At 39.4% G+C, this 21,402-nt stretch overlaps 1 protein-coding gene across 2 annotated transcripts in view; it reads left to right on the forward strand.

Annotated features, from left to right (window-relative positions):
- The first annotated feature begins 5,579 nt into the window (after positions 1 to 5,579).
- Positions 5,580 to 21,402, forward strand: part of SCNN1G (sodium channel epithelial 1 subunit gamma) — a 30,200-nt gene continuing 14,377 nt past the window's right edge. Inside the window, exons 1-5 of one of the 2 annotated variants that reach the window (XM_074196229.1) lie at positions 5,580 to 5,818; positions 11,200 to 11,530; positions 14,652 to 14,961; positions 16,312 to 16,502; positions 18,011 to 18,117. In XM_074196229.1, coding sequence (XP_074052330.1) covers positions 11,214 to 11,530; positions 14,652 to 14,961; positions 16,312 to 16,502; positions 18,011 to 18,117 — 925 coding nt within the window. In that variant the 5' untranslated portion in view covers positions 5,580 to 5,818; positions 11,200 to 11,213. The remainder of the gene's footprint in view (positions 5,819 to 11,199; positions 11,531 to 14,651; positions 14,962 to 16,311; positions 16,503 to 18,010; positions 18,118 to 21,402) is intronic. The other variant, XM_074196230.1, reaches the window with a different exon arrangement.

Here is a 21,402-nt window from a genome sequence, read left to right on the forward strand (position 1 = left end):
CATTTGCCCTGCACCCACCCCAAAAAAGCAACAGTAATAAAAAGTGTGCTTCAGTCTTTGTTCCAATACCAACAACTTTGTCGCGGGTGGATCACATTCTTTATGATAAGTCCATCACAAAAGTTACTTCCATATTTTTCCACCATTGCCATTGCTAATCTGAACTCCCTCCTTTTGTATTTCTCCACTATTATGTACTGTATTTTCACTCTCCTTTCACTCTGACTCTGCTGTAGGGTATCTGAGTGGCGCAGCAGACAGATCCATGGCCCTGGGGCCAAGAGGCCCCAAGCCCCCCTACCACCCCTTAGGCCCAACATCCACCTGGCCCTAGGGCCCCGGACAGGCCATCCAATCCCCCCTTGCAAGAAGTAAAAAAGAAAATTCGTTATATCTGACCACTCTCCCCCATGGTCCATCCTCTCCTCCTTCACTCACATCCCCCCCTTCCCCCTGTCCCCCCCCCTTCTTACTCCAGATGCCTATACCCCCATGAGTAAATATGCTGTTTCCTCTCCTAGCCACCTCTGATGAAAGCAAAGATTCCCTCATTCCCCCTTGTCTTCCCCCCTTCCATATCATTGCAATAGCTCATTGTAATGAAGAAAAATCTTATTATATGAAATATCTTGGCCTATTCCCCCTCTCCTTTTTCTTTCTCCCATTACATTTCCCTTTTTTCTATTGACTCCATTTTTACACCATATTCTATCTTCAAATTCAGCTTTCTCCTGTGCTTCAACTATAAAAGCTGCCTCTACCTGCTCTATTAACTAAGAAGGTTCATATGAGTATTATCAGTGCCATTTTTCTATGCAGAAATACATGCAGCTCATCATCATTAAGTCCTTCATATTTTCCCCCTCTCCTCCAATCTCCACGCTTCACCTAAGTCTTGTATTTGAAGATCAAACCTTCTGTTCAGCTCTGGCCATTCCAACAGGAACATTTGAAATTCCCCTGGTTCATTGAAAGTCCATCATTTTCCCCTGGAAGAGTACATTCAGCCTTGCTGGGTAGTTCATTCTTGGCTGCATTCTAAGCTCTTTTGCCTTCCGGTTATATTATATTCCAAGCCCTATGAGCTTCCAATGTAGTTGCTGCTAAGTTCTGTGTGATCCTGACTGCAGCTCCACGATATTTGAACTGTGTCCTTCTGGCTGCCTGTAATATTTTCTATTTGACTTGGGAATTCTGGAATTTGGATATAATATTCCTAGGGGCTGGTTTTTTGGGATCTCTTTCTTGGGGGGATCAATGGATTCTCTCCATTTCTATTTTGCCCTCTGCTTCTAGGATATCAGGACAATTTTCCTGTAGTAATTCTTTGAAAATGATGTCAAGGCTCTTTTCCTGATCATGACTTTCAGGCATTCCAATAATTTTTAAATTATCTTTCCTAAGTCTGTTTTCCATATCAGTTGTTTTTTCAATGAGATGTTTCACATTTTCTTCTAATTTTTCATTTTTTTGGTTTTGAAGTATTGATTCCTGATTTCTGGTAAATTCATCAATCTCCCTGAATTCCATTCTTTGTCTGAAGGATTTGTTCTCCTCAGAGAGTTTTCTTATCTCTTTTTCCATCTGGCCAATTTTGCTTTTTAAAGCATTCCTCTCCTCCATAACTTTTTGAACTGTTTTATCCATTTGACCTAAGCTGGTTTTTAGCATGCTATTTTCTTCAGCATTTTTTTGGATTTCCTTGACTAGGCTGCTGACTTCATTTGCATGGTTTTCCTGCATCTCTCTCATTTCTTTCCCCAGTTTTTCTTCTAACTCCCTCATTTGATTTTCAAAGTCTTTTTTGAGCTCTGTCATAGCCTGAGCCCAATTTCTGTTTTTCTTGGAGTCTTTAGATGCAGGCGCTTGTGCTTCCTCATCTTCAGACTGAGTATTTTGATCCTTCTTGGGATCATAGATAATGTATTTCTCAATGGTGTTCCTCTTTTTTCTCTGCTCATTTTCCCAGCCTAAGCCTGTTTTGGGGGTGCTTCCTGAGCTTTTGGGACACTCCCAGAAGGGTCTCAGTGTGTGAGGCTCTGTCCTCCCTCCTGGTCTGTGAATGACCACAGGGTTGAGGTGGAGGGGTGCTGCTGTTCTATTTGGGGGGCCTAGACTGCGATCAGGATCTGAATGTGGTCAGAGCCCCAGAGTCCTGTTCCAGGGGCAGAGCTCTGCAGTCTCTCTCTCTTCACTCCCCTCCCTAGGTTCAATGGGCTCATGCTACTTAATGTGTACCCTGAGGCTTGGGCTTCATGTGCTCTCTCTGGCAGATGTCCCCTGCTATTCCCCCAATTTGTGCCTGGTGCTCCCCCCGGGCATAGCTCAGGAAACTCCCCCGCTGCTGTGAGCCACAGCTCCCAGCACCCTGGGGCTGCCTCTGGGAGGCTGAAGTTCTTTCACTCTAGCAGGCCACCCCTCTGGTGGGCCACCCCTCCAACCCTGGGGAGCAGAGCCTTTCTGCTCTTTTCCAGGTTACCTTGAGTAGGAGAACTGCCTCATTGGGTCCCTCTGTGGGTTCTGTCTCTGGAAAATTTTAGAGTCCTTAGCTTATGAGTTTTATGAGAGAGCGCCTAAGACAGGATCCACTCTTGTCGCCATCTTGGCTCCACTCCCCAGGACCTGAGTTTAAATCTGACCTCAGACATTTAATAATTACCTAGCTGTGTGACCTTGGACAAGTCACTTAACCCCACTGCCTTAAAACAAATAATTTTTTTTAAAAAAGCATTGCTTCACTTAACCTCTCTGAAACTCAGTTTCCACATTTTAAAAATGGAGATACTAATAATAATCTTTTCTACTCCTTGGGGTTATTGCAAGTCTCAAATGAAATATAGTCCACAAAGTACAATAGATGATTCAAAGATGAAGCTCTATAAATGCTTGTTGTCTTGACATTATAGTTGGAAGGCATTGCTAAAATGTCACTTCTTTTTATTCCACACCTTTGTTATAATTGAAACTGTACTGATTCAAAAATAGACTGGAGGCCTGGAAGGAGCTCTCTAAATCCATAATTTCAAATGAGGGAGGAAAGAGAAATAAAAATGAATGTCTGTATATTTGCTTGACTTTTTTTTGAATGTTACTTCATTTTATTTTTTCCAATATTTGTGCATAGATATTTTTCAACATTCATTTTTTGTAAGCTTTTAAGTTCCACATTTTTCTAATTTTCCTTCCTTTCCTCCCCTTTCCACATGTACAATCATGTATGTATTTGAATTTCTTGAAAACACTTGAAAAATACTTGAAAACACTGACAATACTAAAGAATGACAGAGATCTGAGGGGGGAGACTGAACTGTATTTTCATTTTTGGTGGGCATACAAGTGGAACAGTGGATAGTGCTGGGGATATATCTCAGACACAAGCTATGTAACCCTGGGTGAGACACATAGCCCTAATTGCTACCTCATCCCCCACCTTATTACTAGGTTATTTTGCACCTCACTATTGTGTATTATAATTATCCATTTATGGATTTTATCTGCCTACTAGACTAGGTAAGTGCTTGGATAGAATTGGAGGGGAAGGGGGAAAGAAGTGGGGTGCGATCTAAACTTTGTATCTCCCCCCAGTACTAAGCACTAGGCTCACATTGGATACATAATTATTACTTGTTGAATTAAATTACTTTAGTCTTTTTAATACTCAAGCCCCAAGGGAATAGAACCACTACCAATGAATTGTTTCCCCCTTTCACCCCAAATTTACTATCCTAAAGGTAAGAATGCAGAGAGATCTCTTGCATCTCTGCTCTGCCTTGGTTCTGTTCACTTCACTCATCATTGGTCCATGCAAATCTTTCCATGCTTCTTTAAAGTCTGACCACTCAGGGCAGCTAGGTGGCCCAGTGGATAGAGCACTAGCTCTAAAGTCAGGAAGACCTGAGTTCAAATGTGACCTCAGACACTTAATAATTACTTAGCTATGAGATCCAGGGCAAGTCACTTTAACCCCATTATCTCGCCAAAAAAAAAAAAAGACAGGGACTGACATTTTGTATTTGCATCCTCAGAGTCTAAGGCAATATTATATGCATAGCAGACTTAGATGCTTGTTAGATTGTATTGGATTAGAAAAGGGTGAAGAACCAAAAATGTCTTACAATAGGGATGTTTAAAAAAATCTATCTAAAGCCAGACTGAGAACCAGAAATGTCTTTTTTTTAATCATTTTTATTAATATATTATTTTTCCAGATACATATCTGGTTTTCAACATTCATCCATATGCATATCATATTTTTAAGTTACATAATTTCCTTCCACCCTCCCTTCCCACCCTCCTCCCCTCAGTGGTGAACAGTCAGGTGAATATTGTACATACACATTTATCTTAAACATGTTTACAGATTAGTCATTTTTGTTATGGGGAATTAGGATTGAGGGAAAGAAATACATGAGAAAATTTTTTTAAAAAGTGAATGTAGGGGGCAGCTAGGTGGCATGGTGGATAGAGCACTGGCCCTGGAGTCAGGAGTACCTGAGTTCAAATTCGGCCTCAGACACTTAACAATTATCTAGCTGTGTGGCCTTGGACAAGCCACTTAACCCCATTGCCTTGCAAAAAAACTAAAAAAAAAAGTGAATGTAGGACAGCTAGATGGCACAATGGATAGAGCATCGGCCCTGGAGTCAGGAGTACCTGAATTCAAATGTGACCTCAGACATTTAATAATAATTGTCTAGCTGTGTGACCTTGAGCAAGTCACTTAACCCCATTGCCTTAAATTTTAAAAAATGAATGTAGGTCTTCAGATTCTGAAGGGTTTGGGGGATTTTTTTGGTTTTATTTTGTTTTGTTTTTCTTCCTCTGAATGGGGATAGCATCCATAACAGGTCTCCCAGGGTTGTCCTAGCCCTCTGAATTGCTGAGAGGAACTGTTTCCAACAAGGTTGGTTCTGTTCCTTTCACTCAGCATCAGATCCTGTAACTCCTTTCATACTTTGCTGTTTCTTACAGAACATATAATAGGGATGTTAAAAATCACCCTCTAAACTCAGATAAGATGATTGAGTGATTGTCCTGGTTCAGTCTTCTAGACCCATCTTGGGGTTTTCCTAACAAATTCCGGAGTGGCTTGTGCTATTAGATGTCTTGGTCTCCGTTTTCAAACGCCAGAAGTCTTGTAATAATACGGTCAGACCGCAAGAGGGCTGCGGTTCTCCTCTGCAAAAGTTTCAAAGTAAAGAAGAACGCCTCTTTTTTCAGTTTGGAAGAAGAGCGAGGATTCAGATGGCCCTATGAGACACGGTCAGTCTGAAGGTCAGGCGCAAGGAGATCCTTGGGGATCCCAAAGGCCCGCCCGGCCTCTTGTCCGAGGGAACCCCGAGCCAGTGGCCGAAGGAAGGACCTCAGGAGGCGGCACTGCCAGGGTCAGGTCCCCAGCGCAGCTGACACCTGCTGGGAGGGCTGTTGGCGCTCTTCGGCCGTGGGGCTTCAGAGGGAGCTCTGGAGCTTAGTCCGGACGGCTACACTGGACCTGAGGGCGGTGTCAAGGGCTGGGAGGCCAGCCCGGGGAGGAGGGACAGGAGGAGGAGACTGGACTAGGCTCACAAGAGGCTCGGACAGCCGAGGCGGTTGGGGATGCTCAGGTGCCTCTCGGAGAGCAGCCCAGTTCGGAGGCACGCGCCTTCCCATTGCCAGGTATCTCTGCCGCTGTCTCCGACCCATCCTCACTGCGGCAGAGCACCGAGGTAGGTCCCCGAGGGAACAGCCGCTAGAGCTGTGCTCAGAAGTGTTCCTGTGCCTCCGGTTTCTGGGAAGCTGGATCGAATATTTGGCTCTCCTAGTCCGTCTCCGGCTGCCGGTAGGTCTGCTGGTCCAACAGCTTGCTCTGCTCCACAGGTTTCTCAACTGGGAGATTAAGCTGGCCTCTCTCCCAGCCAGGTCTACTAAGCGTCCTGCACCCCAACCATCTGCTTTTCCCAAACAGAGATCTTTCTAGTCTAGAGCAAGGGCAAAACCGGGTTCAACCCTAAAATCTGGACAAAGCCTCCCCAGCCCGCTAGCAGGGATGGTTTTATTGGCAAAGTATTCCCCTAGCTTTGACTTAGTGTGGGCAGAGTCAGAAAAGAACTGAACAGCCCTGAAGCAGGGAAGAACCCAGAGTCTTCGGGCTCAGCTGTCTTATAGCTACATTCCAGCTTTGTGAGGCCCCCCGGGCCGCTGTGCTCTCTGGGATCTGATTTCCCAAGCAAGAAATCCTGATTTAAAAAAAAAAGACTTTTAAGGCCGGCTCTGGCTCTTTGCTTTTTTTTTTTAAAAAAAAAAGGACCAGATGTTTCAGTGACTTAGCTAATTTCATCCTTATTTTCTGTAGACTGGCTCAGTCATTGGGAAAAAAAAGGAGGGGGAAAAATTTAAGGCTTTAAGTCTGACCATCGAAACAGGTTCAAAATTTTCTTAAATTGTGGGTGACCATTGGTGCAAGGTCCTGGTGAAGGTGAGAGAGAAGAAAATCAAAGATCCAGGTAGAAAGATTTAGTTTGGACTTAAAAATACCTCTTCTGTCATCAGAAGGGAAGAGAGAATAGAATAGATGCTGATGAAATTTTCAGGAAGGTTATGGAGAGGACTCTTCTTGTCTGATGATCTCTATTCTTATTGAAGTAGCAGGTTGGATTATATTCTCAAAAATGGGAAGTGATGAGATAGGGGATGGAAGAAAAAAGAAATGTTTAAAATTGGTCTCCACAGTAGTGGATAAGAACTGAAGAGATGGATGATTAAAACTTGAACTGCCCTGAAGTTATGCACAATGAATTTACAGGAAATGAAATTAAATAAATCTATATCATGAGTTGCTTTAATGGTGCTCAGCAGTATGACTATGGCTTACTCTTATTACAGTCATTAACTTTCAATAGAGAATGAGACTGATTTCTAAATAGCTCATAGCATCATACATAGAGCTGGAAGGGACCTCAAGGGATAACTTGTTCAGTCTTCTCACTTGTACAAAATAGGAAACTGAGGTCCAGAAAGAGCAATTTAGCTAACATTACACAGGTAATAAACCCAGGATTCTAACCCTTGTTTGATGACTCCATAGCCAATGGTCTTTTCTATTCTAGTTTTGCTAGCTTTTCTTATCCAACCTAGACCCTAGTTTGCTATCTACATCTTAATTATCACTTTAGGATCCCTTGCCATCCTTCCCAATGCACAATTTGAAAATTTTCATACCTAGTAAACTTCCACTATGTGGTTTATTAATTTAAAAAAAGTTTTTAGACTAGCAGTATAGAAATAACTCCTCTGTACTGGGGAATGAGAGGGTTAGAGTAAGGAGGCAGAGTGTGAATAGGATGGGGTAAAATAGTGCTATTCTGTATCCAATATGTCACTGATTTCAAACACCAAATGATTTGTTTCTCTTTCCCTGATCAATATCAAGTCTTTAGACTCCAAATCCGTGGTTTCCCATTAGAGGTCTAAGATAGGGCAAATGCTAAAGAAGAGAAAAGAAAGAGTCTGAAATACAGCTTCCTGGTCAAAGAGCAGTTATTCAGTCTTTTTTTTTTCAGGCATATCTTGACTCTTCTTGAACCCATTTGGAATTTTCTTGGAAAAGATGCTGGAGTGACTTACCATTTCCTTCCCCATTTCATTTTTACAGCTGAGGAACTTTGGCAAACAGGTTTATATGATTTGTCCAGGGTCACAAGGCTAAAAAAGTATCTGAGGTCAAATTTGAACTCAAGATGTCTTTCTGACAATAGGTCTAGCACTCCAGGGGACAGGGTATCATCAGTCTTTGCCATATCCAAGTCCCTGTCCTCTCCCTCCCCACAGCACTAAAATTCATTGCATGCTATATGGAAGGGTTCACTGAGATCACAAGATTGTAGACTTAGAACTAGAATTGTTCTCATATCTCATCTAGTCTAACCCCTTTGTTTTACAGTTGAGAGCACTGAAACCCAGAGAGGTTGTAACTCAGCTAGTTAAGATCACACAGCTAGTTAAGGTCAGAAAGGGCATTTGCAGCAAACTCTTTTGACTTTAATTCAAATTCTTTTTCCACAACCACGTGATTAACCCATTTTGTAGTCCATATCTATGCACATATCCAAGGGTTGACTATTCAACTAAGTATCATCCAGACCTTTCCCTTTCACTTCCTCCTACTGCCCCTTGTTAGAGCTTCTGTGCTAAAGTTAGGAGGTGGGAAATGAGCAGCTTGGAGCAGTTACTCAGAGTCCAATGATATGGGTTCATATCTTAGTTTTGTTAATTGATTATTGTATGCTTGACATAATCTGAGGACAAAGACTAGAGTGCTTGCCCTGTCTTCGCCCTCAGGGTGCTTATATATAAGTATATGCAAAATCCATACAAAATATATATGAAATTATATCCAGTCAATAGCAATAAATCTGTTAGGGGAGTGGGGTTAGAAATCCATTGAGGAGCACCTTGTATAAAAGGCAACTGAACAGTGTTTTTAAGGGATCTGTGAATTCCGTAAGACAAAGATGAAGAGATAAAAGCATACCAGCAAAGAGAGGGATGCAGGGGAAGGAATAGGAAGTAAGTCAATTTGTTGATCAACAAGCTTTTATTAAACATCTATTATGTGCCAAACCCAGGGATCACAAAAAAAAAAGGCAAAGGAAAGTTCCCTGACCTCAGAAACCTCAAAATCTAACAGGGTAAACAACAGGCAAATAACTATGTACAAACAAGATACAGAGAGGATAACTTGGGGGTAATCAACAGAGGGATGGCACTAAAATTGAGGGAAACTAGGAAAGAGAAAATTTTTGTTAGGATTTGAAGGAAGCCTAGGAAACCAGGAGGTGGAGATTAGGAGAGAGATTTCCAAGCATCAGGCAAACCAGTGAAAATGCTTAAGTGTCAGGATTCTTATGTGAAGAACAGCAAGGAGGTCAGTGTTATTAGATCACAGAATACTAGGGAGTGAATAAAGTATAGGAAGACTGGAAATGTCTGAGGGGCTGAGGTTATAAAGAACTTGGAACACCAAACAGAACTTTATATGAACCAGGAGGCAATGGGAAGCCATTAGAATTTACTAAGAGTGGGGTCAGATCTGTACTTTAGCAAGGTTTTTTTTTTCCTTTCTTTCATGAAAATTGGTGTTAAGTGACTTGCCCAGAGTCACTAGTAAGTCACAACTAGTAAGTGTTTGAGGCCAAATTTGAATGCAGGTCCTCCCAGTACAGGAACTGCCCTTAAGATGAATTTAACAGATGACTGGAAGATGAACTAGAATAAGGAGAGACTTGAGGAAGGAAAACTTAGCCTGCTTACATTGAAATAGCCCTGGACAAAGGTAGTGTAAGATGAGAGAAGAGAGCATATAGATGTTCTGAAGGTAAAATTGATAAGACTTGACAAAAGATTGGCTATGGGGATATTAGAAGCTCTAGAAGTTCCTAATGGAACCTAGATGACTGAGAGGTGATGGTACCCTAGATAGTAACAGGGAACTTTAGAAAAGGGAAAGATTCATAAGGAAGATATGAATTCCATTTAAAGGAAGCAGTAATATGAAGTCAATTTAGAAAGATAGGGAGAATGAAAATTGTATAGGACTTTCAGTACCAAATGAAAGAATTTCTATTTTATTCCTGGGGGAAAAGAGAGTCCTTTAAGTATTTTAGAAGGAAAATGATCTTGTCAAATTCTTGCTATCATTTTTGACAACTGAAGAGAGAAATTGATAGGGTAGAAGAGAAACTGGATTCAAATAGATCAATGATGAAGCAGCAGCAATTGTGTAAGCAAGAGGCAATGAGAAAGCACTGGCCCTAGAATCAGGAGGACCTGAGTTCAAATCCAGCCTTAGACACTTAATAATTGCCTAGCTGTGTGACCTTGGGCAAGTCACTTAAACCCCATTGCCTTAAATAAAGAAAATTATTTTTAAAAAAAGAATCTGGATCTTATAAAAAAAAAGAGGCAATGAGAGATTGAGACTAGGCTGGCCACATCATGGGTGTAGGTAAAAAGGACATTTGGGAGACATATTAAGAAACAGACATATTAAGAATTTGATTTTGGGATATCTCTGCCTAAGTTTGATCACCTTTAAAATGGAAGTGATATTCGTATTCCCAACCTTTCAAGTTTGTTGTAAAAATCAAATGATATGTGCAATCATCTTTTTATTGTATTCTTATGGAAATGCATGTTTTAGACCATAAATTAAAAAAATAATTTCTTTAAAAACTCAAATGAAATAGGAAAGATCAGGAGCGACTAGGTGGCGCAGTGGATAAAGCACTGGCCCTGGAGTCAGGAGTACCTGGGTTCAAATCTGGTCTCAGACACTTAATAATTACCTAGCCATGTGGCCTTGGGCAAGTCACTTAACCCCATTTGCCTTGCAAAAAAAAAAACAACCTAAAATACAACCTAAAAAAGAAATAGGAAGGATCTTTGTTACAATAAAGTATTCCACAAAAGTGAATGGGTCTAGTAAAATATATAGTTAGGAAGACATGTCTCTGGAGAATTCATGTTTTAATAACTTCAGCAAAAATTTTAATATATGAACATAAAATAAACCTATAAAAATTCACCATTCTTTAATATTGTTAACAAAACTAGCAAGAAGAGACAGCAAAGGAAACTCTACTCAAAATAACTATAATAATGCATAGCATATTGGAAATTAGCCTACCTCCATGTATAGGATTAATAAAACTGCAACCACAAAGCAATAGAAATAAGAGAGATTTCATTGTTCTCTCCAATATAAATTTTTTAAGTGACAACACTATAGAAATTAATTTACAGATTCGTGGCTATATCAATCAGATTTACAAGGAATAACTGTAAAGAATGCGTTTTTCTATATTGTCCCTACCAGAAAACTCCAAAGTGGATTTTCTTTTCCAAGTCTTTTTCAGTGATTCGTTAGTTAAGCCTCTAGGAACTCTCCTGAGTTAGATCGGTAACTGTAAAAGGAGAACAAGACTCTGGCAGAGACCACAGTCAAAAACAAATATCCTGGAGAAGCCGCCAAACTATAAGTGCAAGTATCCAGTAGATAAAGAGAACAAGAGTTCCCTCAGGTCTGACTGGCATTAGCCCCGGAATGAGGCTCCTCCTAGGAATGGACAAGAGAGACATGAAACAATTGCGGAAAGGTGAGGATTTTGCAGCTAGTGCTTCTTTCACTGACCATACCACTTTTTTTTCTGCTCCCCTTTCCAGGTCTGACCTTCACCATGGCTCCTGGGGAGAAGATCAAAGCCAAAATTAAAAAGAACTTGACCATGACGGGTCCTCAGGCTCCCTCAATCAAGGAGCTGATGCAGTGGTACTGCTTGAACACCAACACCCATGGCTGCCGAAGGATTGTGGTGTCCCGGGGCCGTCTGCGCAGGCTCATTTGGATCATCTTTACCCTCTCGGCTGTGGGGCTCATTTTGTGGCAATGTGCCCTGCTTGTCCTCTCTTTCTATACTGTCTCTGTATCCATCAAGGTCCATTTTGAGAAGCTCAATTTCCCAGCAGTCACAATCTGCAACATCAATCCTTACAAGTAAGAAACTAGGATGAGAAGCAGGGAAGGGATCTTTGAAGTGACAAATGGTACTCAAGAACTTGGGATCCTCTTACAATAGAATCTACTATGGTAACACTGATAAAATAGTTTATATGGGTTCATAGAGTAAAGTTTCTTCATCTTTTTCTTTGGGGTAAGGAGGAGAACATGTAAATGAATGTTGTTTTATATGCCACATATTATATCAAAATAATTTATATATAAAGTATATATATATATATATATATATATATATATATATATATAAACTCCATATAACTCCATATAAAGTATGGAGGGGGGTGTATAATGTAAAATCAGCATGTTTTTTAAAAAATTCTTAATCAAAGCATGGAAAATGAAATGAGTCCACAGACTCTGTGGGGATAGATAAATTTTAGTAAGTCTCTGGACTTGGATGGGAGACAAAATTACATCTTTCTTTTTTATCAGCCTCTATCTGAAATATACCATTTCCTTCAATTATAAATGAAAGCAGAAAACACTGTTCCAAGAAGCAGGGCTATCAACTTTACCATAACACAAAAAAATGTTAAAGAAACACTATTTTTTTTCCTTTTTTAAAAACGTTAAAGAAATACTGTTTCTTGTTTTCCTTCCTATCCCCCAAGTAGTCAGGGCTAAATGACTTGCCCATGGTCACACAGCTACTAAGTGTTTGAGGTTAGATTTGAACTAAGGTCTTTCTGACGCCAGGGCTAGTGCTTTATCTACTACATCACCTAATTGCCCTGTATTTGTTGTTTTCTAGTATCACTCTTTCTCGTAAGGAGGACCTATAGTGGCCAGTAAGATAGGGTTCTTACTGCCTATGACTGCTTTCCCAAATTAGAGATGATTACAGAAATACCATATAATCGGAGCGAATGGTCCAATATAGAAATATCAAGGAAAAAAAAAGAAATGTCCAGTAGCTTGATCTTAGAATTCATAAATATTTATTAAGTGCCAAATAGGCTCAATAGGTTATAAGGCAAGTATTGTCATTTAGGAGCTGATAGGGTAATTAAGGATTCAAGAAACTCATATATAAAAAAAGAACTTCACTTCTCTGGGCCTGTTTCCTCATCTGTAAAATCAAGAGACTGGGTCATGTCTTTTAAGGATGATTATAATTCTAGACCAGGGGTTAGGAACCTTTTTTCCTGCCAAGGGCCAAATGGATTTTTTTAACATCATTTGAAGGCCATATAACAATATCACTTTATAAATTAGCCTGCTATATTTGGTCAAGCATTTAATTAATTCACCTCTAAAAACTCCTAGATTTATTTAATTTCAAGTCCTGCCTGCAGTTTCTATAGCAGCACCAAACCAAATGATTTTTGTGAACCCTATAATATTCCCTGCCCCTATTATAGATCCATGAACTTATGAACTACAACTAGAAAAAAAAGATAATATTCATACCATCTGTTGCCAGATATAAGTACAAGTTTCTGCCCTCAAGGAGCTTACTGTCCAATACAGGATAAAAGAAAAACATAGGTAGGTAGAATACACAATAATACATTATTAGCAGAAGAGTTTTATTTAAGACATTGGCATCCCACTCAGAGTAAGCCAGAGCCACTTTAAGCTACAGCTCATTTAATTCAAGCTACCATTTCTCATACATCCAGGTCTATACTTCTCTGAACTAAGGTCATGAACCTGGCATTGACTTAGAGAAGGAAATGCAACCTTGAAAAAAATTGGCCAAATAACTTCCAGCAATAAGTGCACCTCCAGATATCAAACCTGGTTGGACCTAACCCCCAATTTGGTTCCCTTGAAATAAGACAGAGTAGCCCATGGAAAACAAGTCTGCTGTTGAGTCTTTAAAACTGCCTCATGAGGCAGATAGGAAGTATCTTGAATCTCGTCAATATACAGTGGGAGAAGGTAGGGGCAGAAACCTTCAAAAAGTGGCATCTAAGGTCGTGCAGTAAGTCAATATCAGAGCCAGTTTCAGATCTCCTGTCTCTACTTAGTCTAAGGTACCAAGAAAGGCAAATTCCAAAGCAGTACATGGTCCACAGATAGTGTGGGGTATAGTGGAAAGAACACTGGACTTAGAAGACCATTTAAACTCTCTGATTTTGACTTTCCTACTTTGCCCTGGCTACCTCACAAGGCTGCAGGGTGGATTCCATGAAGAAATTGATATAAAATGCTTTGTAATTACATAAGAAATTAGAAATATAAGATATATGTAGCCAACTTTTACTTAAACCACACAACACGGATGAGTCATTAGCACAAATAATCTAAGAAAGCACTTGTGTCCCCTTCCATGCCAGTACTCTGTTTATGATAAATAGGAGTTTACTATCATTTTATAGTTGTCATATCAAACTGAATCATTAATATCTGGAAAGGAGACAAGTGAGAAAGGGATTATACAATGTAAGAGTTTTTCACATGCTATAAAGACTTCATGAACATGCTATATGAGATTCAGTTAAAGGAACTGAAGATGGGTAGCCTAGAGAAGAGAAGTCTTGAGAAGGTCAAAGAACCCTAGATCTAAAGCCGAAAGGTACTTCAAAGAACATCAAGTTTAACCCCCTCATTTTGTAGATAATGTAACAAAGACCCAAGGAGTTTACTTAAAAGAGGAATCCAAACTCACTTTCAGTGTCTCCAGAACCATTGCTCACATGACTGCTATCTTCAAGTATTGTAAAGTTTGCCTTATGAAAGAGTCATTGAACTTGTTCTGCCCAACATCAGAGGACAGAACTAGAAGCAAAGATGTATGGTACAAAGAGGCTAGATGAACACTTGTTGGATATCTGAGGAGGAATTCATGCTCAGGTATGGGGTGTGAATAAGTCTTCTCTAATCTCTGAAATTTTGTGATTCTGTCCTCTCTCCCCCAATCCCTACCTTCAGTTGTCTGCAATATAAATAATCTTCGAAAATTTATTACCTGTATTTGTCCTAGCAGGAAGATTCTTGGGAGGTTATCATGAATTCAGGTGCTAGGCAGAGTTTGGTACTATTTTTCATGTCAGCATGAGAAAAGTACATTATGCTTTCCCTAGGTTTGGTGTCATAGAGAGGAGCTCTGTTATTTCTTTGCATTTCTTTACTCATGATTACCTCATAACAGGTACAGTGCTGTGAAAGAACTTCTGTCTGGCCTGGACCAAGAGACCAAAAATGCCTTGAAAAATTTATATGGACTTCCCAACATCCAATCCCGGAAGCGGCGTGAGGCTAATCCTCCACAATGGACTGAGGGATTTAGCCAATCAAAAATATTGAACAAACTGCCTCTCATAGTCTTTGACTCAGATATGACCAATGAAGCTACTGATCTCCTGACAGGAAGAAAACGGAAAGTCAGTGGTACAATTGTCCACAAAGCCTCTGATGTTATGCATATGCAGGAGACCAAGAAAACTGTGGGTTTCCAGATGGTAAGGGCCATTCTGTTGATGTTCCCTATGTGTGTGAATGTGTGTGTATATTTGCATGTGCTTCTACCATGTCAGTCCAAAGGAAGGTCAGAATTAAACATAAATAGACTGCAACCCTAAGAACAGATTTCTTTGAAAGAAACAACATTCAATTCAATTCTACCAGCATTTTGTAAATTTCTACAATCTTCCAAGTATGGGGCTATTTGCTGGTATACAAAGACAAAAAAAAAGCCTCCTGACCTCAAGAGGCTTACATTTCATGAGAAGAAAACAACATGTACATAATTAAATAAATATATAAATCTACAGAATAAGTTATTGCATTGGAGGATCAAGGGAGAATTGTTAACAACTGGGATAAGGATAGTAGTTATGAAAGAAAGAGTATGGAAACTGAGCCTGGAATAGAAAGAGATGGCTAGGAGACAGAAATGTACACATATATGCACTCTCTCCTCACCTTTGCCCCCTAGAATATATAGTTTCTTTAAAGCCACAGCTCAAAATACCTCCTTCTACATGAAATCTTTCCTGATTTCTCACCTGTTAGTATCTTTCTGCCTTTAACTACTTTATTTTTTTTTGTATTTAGTCTGTAAACATTGTTATATGTATTTCTCTCCCCCAATAGTATATAAGCTCTCTAAGAGAAGGGATTAATTTATTCTCTATTTATATACTAAATGCCTAGCATGTCTGGCACATAATGAATGTCAGGCACATAATAAATCCTTAATAAATGCTTGTTGATTAATCAATACATCTAAATATAGATACAGGTCCAGATACAGATCCATATATGTAGGCATAGATGTATATACTGAAAAATAACATTCATTTTAGGTATAAAACTCAAGTTTTATACAAGTCAGATTTTGGAGGAAAATGTGACCTATATTTAAATCCATGCAATTGAAGGGGAAGTATGTTTTTTCTACCATACAATGCTTGACTTTTGGAATCCCGGCTTATTCTGCCTGCCTGTGTCTATTCTTAGAATTTTCAACATTAGAAAGACTGCAGCATCCTTGTACAAGTCCTTTGCAAAAAAAAAAAAAGAAAGAAAGAAAAGAAAAAGAAAAGAAAAGAAAGAAAGAAAGAAAAGATCTTATCCATAATGTCCACCTGTCTCCCAGGTCTAAAATGACAGTTCCTTAGCACAAAGTCAACCCCTTATCACCCATCATGTAACTCCAAAACTCCAGGCTATTGACATCATGACACCTGATTCTAGCTAAGATAGTTGGAGAAAAATAAGATAAAATTCCTTGGCCTAGGGCAGTATCCCCCCTACCCACTGCCCATTGCCAGAAGGGGCTGACAAATATCATCTCATCTCATTCACAGTGTGAAAATAATGGCACCGAATGTGCAACCTATACCTTCAACTCTGGGGTCAACGCCATTCGGGAATGGTACAAGCTGCACTACATGAATATCATGGCACAAGTGCCTCTGGAGAAGAAAATAAACATGAGCTACTCTGCAGAGGAATTGCTAATGACCTGCTTCTTTGATGGGGTTTCTTGTGATGCCAGGTCAGCAAAGAAAATACCACTACCCTAACCCCACTTTCAATCTTGAACATCCTCTTGCCACAGAGGGATGTGCTGCCCTTCACACATATCTGAGTTGTAGGTTGTATGCACTGTAATTGTGTCCCAACCGTATGTGTCCCAACCCTGACTCTCCATTTTGGAATCCTGTTACCTCCCTTTATTGTCCAGTTGACACATGGGTTGCAGAGAAAGTGAATGGAGAGAAGCCAAAGCTGATCCTTGATTTCTAAGTAATAATACTACTATTACTATAAGTAGTCCTAATGATAATAATAATAATAAAAACAATAATAATAATAATAGTTGCAGAGAAGATGCCAACCTGCATTGGTAAATGGAATTTCTTCACCCAGGTGGTTCCTTATATCAACTAAATAATAGATCCAGTCTCTATTCCAATTAACAATAATGATTTTTTAAATCTAACCTATGATGTAATTTGAATAAGAAATTCCCAAAGAGGAAACTCCCTCCACCAATGCTGATCAGCAGTAATTTTAGGGGATTACCCAGAGTGCTGAACAATTAAGTGATTTCTCAGAGTCCCACAGCCAGAATATATTAGAAGCACTAATGTGATAAAAACTGAATACAGTCTTAACTGACTTAATGGCAAGCTTTCTACCCATTATACCATGGTGACCCTCTCACAATAATAATAAATATTTATCCCAAGGCAGCTAGGTGGTACAGTGGATAAAGCACCAATCCTGGAGTCAGGAGGATCAGAATTCAAATCCGACATCAGACATTTAATAATTGCCTAGCTGTGTGACCTTGGGCAAATCACTTAACCCATTGCCTTAAATAAATAGATAGATAAATAATAATCCCAAAGATAGCTTTTAGTAGACCTACAGATTATATCCCACTACGTTTATTCAATTATTTTAAAAAGCAATTATTTTACCCACCTATACCAGTGGTTCTCAAGGTGTGGTTCAGAGACCCCCTTCCTAAGACTTTTTCAGCAGGTCCATGAGGTCAAAATACTTGCATAATTATGCTGATGTTTTCATTTCTAATATGCTAAATATCAATAGATATAACTCAAGTTAACAAAAACTCTTTGGAGTAGGTCCTCAATATTTTTAAGAGCATAAAGGGGTTATGGCAACCAAAATATTTGAGAATAATCTTATCATGATCTTATCAGATCATGATTTGTCCCAGTACTGTTTTTATCTGAATTCCATGAAACAAAATGAGAACAAGATTGATAACAATAGTATTCATTAAAAGGCACAGAGACTTAGGCAGGTAATGCTGATGGAGGAGGCAGGAGAGGAAATAAAACTATTTAATTAAATTAAATTATTCAGTTTAATTTAAAAATTCCCAAAGAAGGATAGGTAGAGAGAGGAAATGTTATGTTAAGGCCCCTAACACATCAGGACTCCCCTAAATTCCATTTGGTTTAAGAGATAGGAAGAACTTAGTGAAGAATCCAAGATCTGGAACTGTCTAACTGAGTTTTATCTCTATAGGAATTTCACTCGTTTCCACCATCCAATGTACGGAAACTGCTACACCTTCAATGCTGTCACCAAAAATGAAACTATCCTCAGTACTTCCATGGGAGGCAGTGAATATGGTAAGGAAGTAGGAGTTGTGGTCTCTCAGGAATGACATGGTAATACTAGGATGTGAAGATCCTTAAAGAAATGTCTATTTTTCTTCCCTTCAGCCAAAGACCTGGGATGTCATTGCTTCTTTCCCAGAAGGTTCTCAGTTGGTACCACTCCTTCCCCCACTTTGCTGTCTGATGCCCTAGGAAGAACTAGAAGCCATTTGAAATCACAAAGAGCGAGATAGATTTAGATTTGAAATAAGGGAGAAAAACATCTTAAAGACCTGACATAAACTTTGCATATATTCTCTTATTTGGATCTCACAGAAACCCTGTGAAGTAGTTGCTATTATTTTTTAACCCCATTTTACAAATGAGAAGGCTGAGGTTCAAAATGATTGATTTCCCTAGAGGCACAGAGCTGACAGTTATTAGAAGCAGAATCTGAACCAGGGTCTTCCTAACTTCCAGATCCAGCATGGTCTTGACCAAGCAGGGCTGCCTCAGACAGGTGATCCCAAAGTGGAATGGATGCCTCTTTGGTTGGTAGTAAAGTCTTTCTCACTGGAGAGTTTTGAACAAAGTCTGAATTTGGGAGATAAACTCTGTATCAGATTCAGGTTGGACTAGTTGTCTGCTCCCTTCCACACCTGAGATCTTGCAATACTATAATGCATTATCCACCTAGATTCCTTTTGAGATAGGCCCAAACCAGCTGCTACTTCCATGAGATATTGTAATTCCTGTGAACCCAAGTTTTGGGTTCCCCTGACCTTTATTGGAAGTATAATAGACAGAGCCCTGAATTGGGAGGCACAGGACATAATACAAACTCTAACATTTAACTTTGTGTATGACTTTAGGGAAGTCAGTTCCCTTCCTTGGATCTTAAGTTTCCTCTTCTGAAAGGAAGGAAGAGGAAGGAAGGGAATGAGCACTATTTGACAACTGTGCTAACTACTTTATAAATATTATCTCATCTGATCCTCACAACTATTTGAGGTGGGTGTTGTTATTATCCCCATCTTAAGAACTGAGGTAAACAGAGGTTAAATGACTTACTCAGGGTCACATAGTATCAGAGACTGAGTTTGAATTAAGGACTTTTGGCCCTAGGCCCAGCACCCCAACAACTGTGACACCTAGCTATCTGCATAGAACTAGATGAGGCTTTAAGACTGACCCATCTATGAGAAAAATAAGTCAACAAACATTTATTAAAACTTACTGTTCACACTGTGTTAAGCACGAAAATACAAGAAAAGACAATTCTGGTTCTCAAAGAATTCACAATCTCAAAGGAGAAACAACATGCAGACAACTATATACACACAAGATAAATTGGAGGGAATATAAGAAGAGGGAAGGGACTAGAAATAAGGGAAGTTTGGGAAAGGCTTCCTGCAGAAGATAGGATTTTATTATTTTTTTTTTTAGGTTTTTGTTTTTTGCAAGGCAAACAGGGTTAAGTGGCTTGCCCAAGGCCACACAGCTAGGTAATTATGAAGTGTCTGAGATCGGATTTGAACCCAGGTACTCCTGACTCCAGGGCCGGTGCTTTATCCACTACACCACCTAGCCTATCCACTACACCACCTAGCCGTCCCAGAAGATAGGATTTTAGCTGGGACTTGAAGGAAACCAGAGAGGCCAGAAAGCAGAGATGAGGAAGGAGAGCATTCCAGGCATGGGGACAAGGAGAGTTCATGGCACTCAACCTCTCTGGGTCTCAGAAAATGAATAAGTTTGTACTTTATAACTGCTAAAGTCCCTCTCTCTCATCTCCAAATCTATAATCCTGGGAATTTTCAAAGAGCATTTCAAATACATGCTCACAGTTATACAGCATTGTAAAGCTTGCAAAGCACCTTACATACATCTCACTGTTGTGTAAGTATGTTTGTCAGTCTCACTGTACTGATGAGGAAACTGAGGCTCAGTGATGTTTAGGAGGCATGGTTTAGTGGATGGGATGCTGACCTTGGGATCAGGAAGAACTGGATTCAAATTCCATCCTGAATAATTAATAACTGTCCATATGGCCATGTCTCAAAACTTTTTTGTACCTCAGTTTCCTCATCTGTAAAATGAAGGAAATGGATTCAATGATATCTATGATTCTGTGAGATGCAATCCTTTCTTACAGAAGGAAGACTGATAAAGTATTTTTAGTAATTTACATTAATTATAATATTTAATCCTCACAGCAACCCTGTGAGATAATTTTTTAAGAGAGGTTAAGCAATTCACCAGGGTCACACAGCTACTTAAATCTCAGAGGTGGAATTCAAAAACAGGTCTTCCTACTTCAAAACCCACTACACAATGATGCCTCCCACCAGTCTGTTGCCCACATAGGATCTGTATGATACACGATTATCGAACTATTTAAGAAGTAATAGTGTTCTCTGCTCCTATCACTATTATTGCCCGCAACTCAACCAATTGATACAAAGAGGCTAAAACAGAGTGTTTATCTGAAGATTGCCCTTGTAGGACCAACACAACCAATAGGTCTGTGACTAGTTTCTGTGACTGCCAACACCTGTTCAAAATAAAACATCAGATATGGAAACTGGAAAAGTGCCACATTTTATCAAAGACACAAATATAAACCTGTGATAAGTATGCATGAAGCAAGATTTACCAGTGTTTAGCAGTCTCCACTGGTAAATGAAGAGGCTCAGTACTGGGCAAAACTGGGCCAGTCAAAATGGTCAATCAAATGCCTTCCTTTATTGAGAGGAAGGGCTGTAAGCTTTTAACCAATGAGCATTTATTGAAGTTGTACTATGCGCCTAGGCACATAGGGATACAAAGTTCCTGACCTTAAGAAACTTACATTCTACTGGAAAGAGAAAAACAATGTGTACACAGATAAGCAAATTCAAAATATAGACAAAGGAATAGCGGCAGGGACACTAACAAATGAAAACATCAGAAAGGGAAGGAAAGGAAGGGTCACTTGAGATGAGGCTTCAATGGGGGCACAACCCAGACATGGGAGTACATAGTCTGTGTAAAAACAGAGATAAGAGATGCAGAGTTATGATTAGAGAATAACAAATTCAGATATCTCTTCCACATCAAGACTTTATCCACCTCAGTTTTGATATATTATAATATTATAATATTTAATATATATAATATATAAAATATATTTGGGAATTTTGGAGGGGGTTTTGCTGAAGCTGTAGATGGCTAAGAAAAAAATTTAAAAACTCAGAAATATACAAAATAGTATAATATTTCATAATATCAACACATTTTATCTTTTAATTTTGTAATAATTCAGAGTTCCTCTCTGGT

This window comes from Macrotis lagotis, chromosome 8, assembly GCF_037893015.1.
Source record: "Macrotis lagotis isolate mMagLag1 chromosome 8, bilby.v1.9.chrom.fasta, whole genome shotgun sequence".
NCBI lineage: Eukaryota > Metazoa > Chordata > Mammalia > Peramelemorphia > Peramelidae > Macrotis > Macrotis lagotis.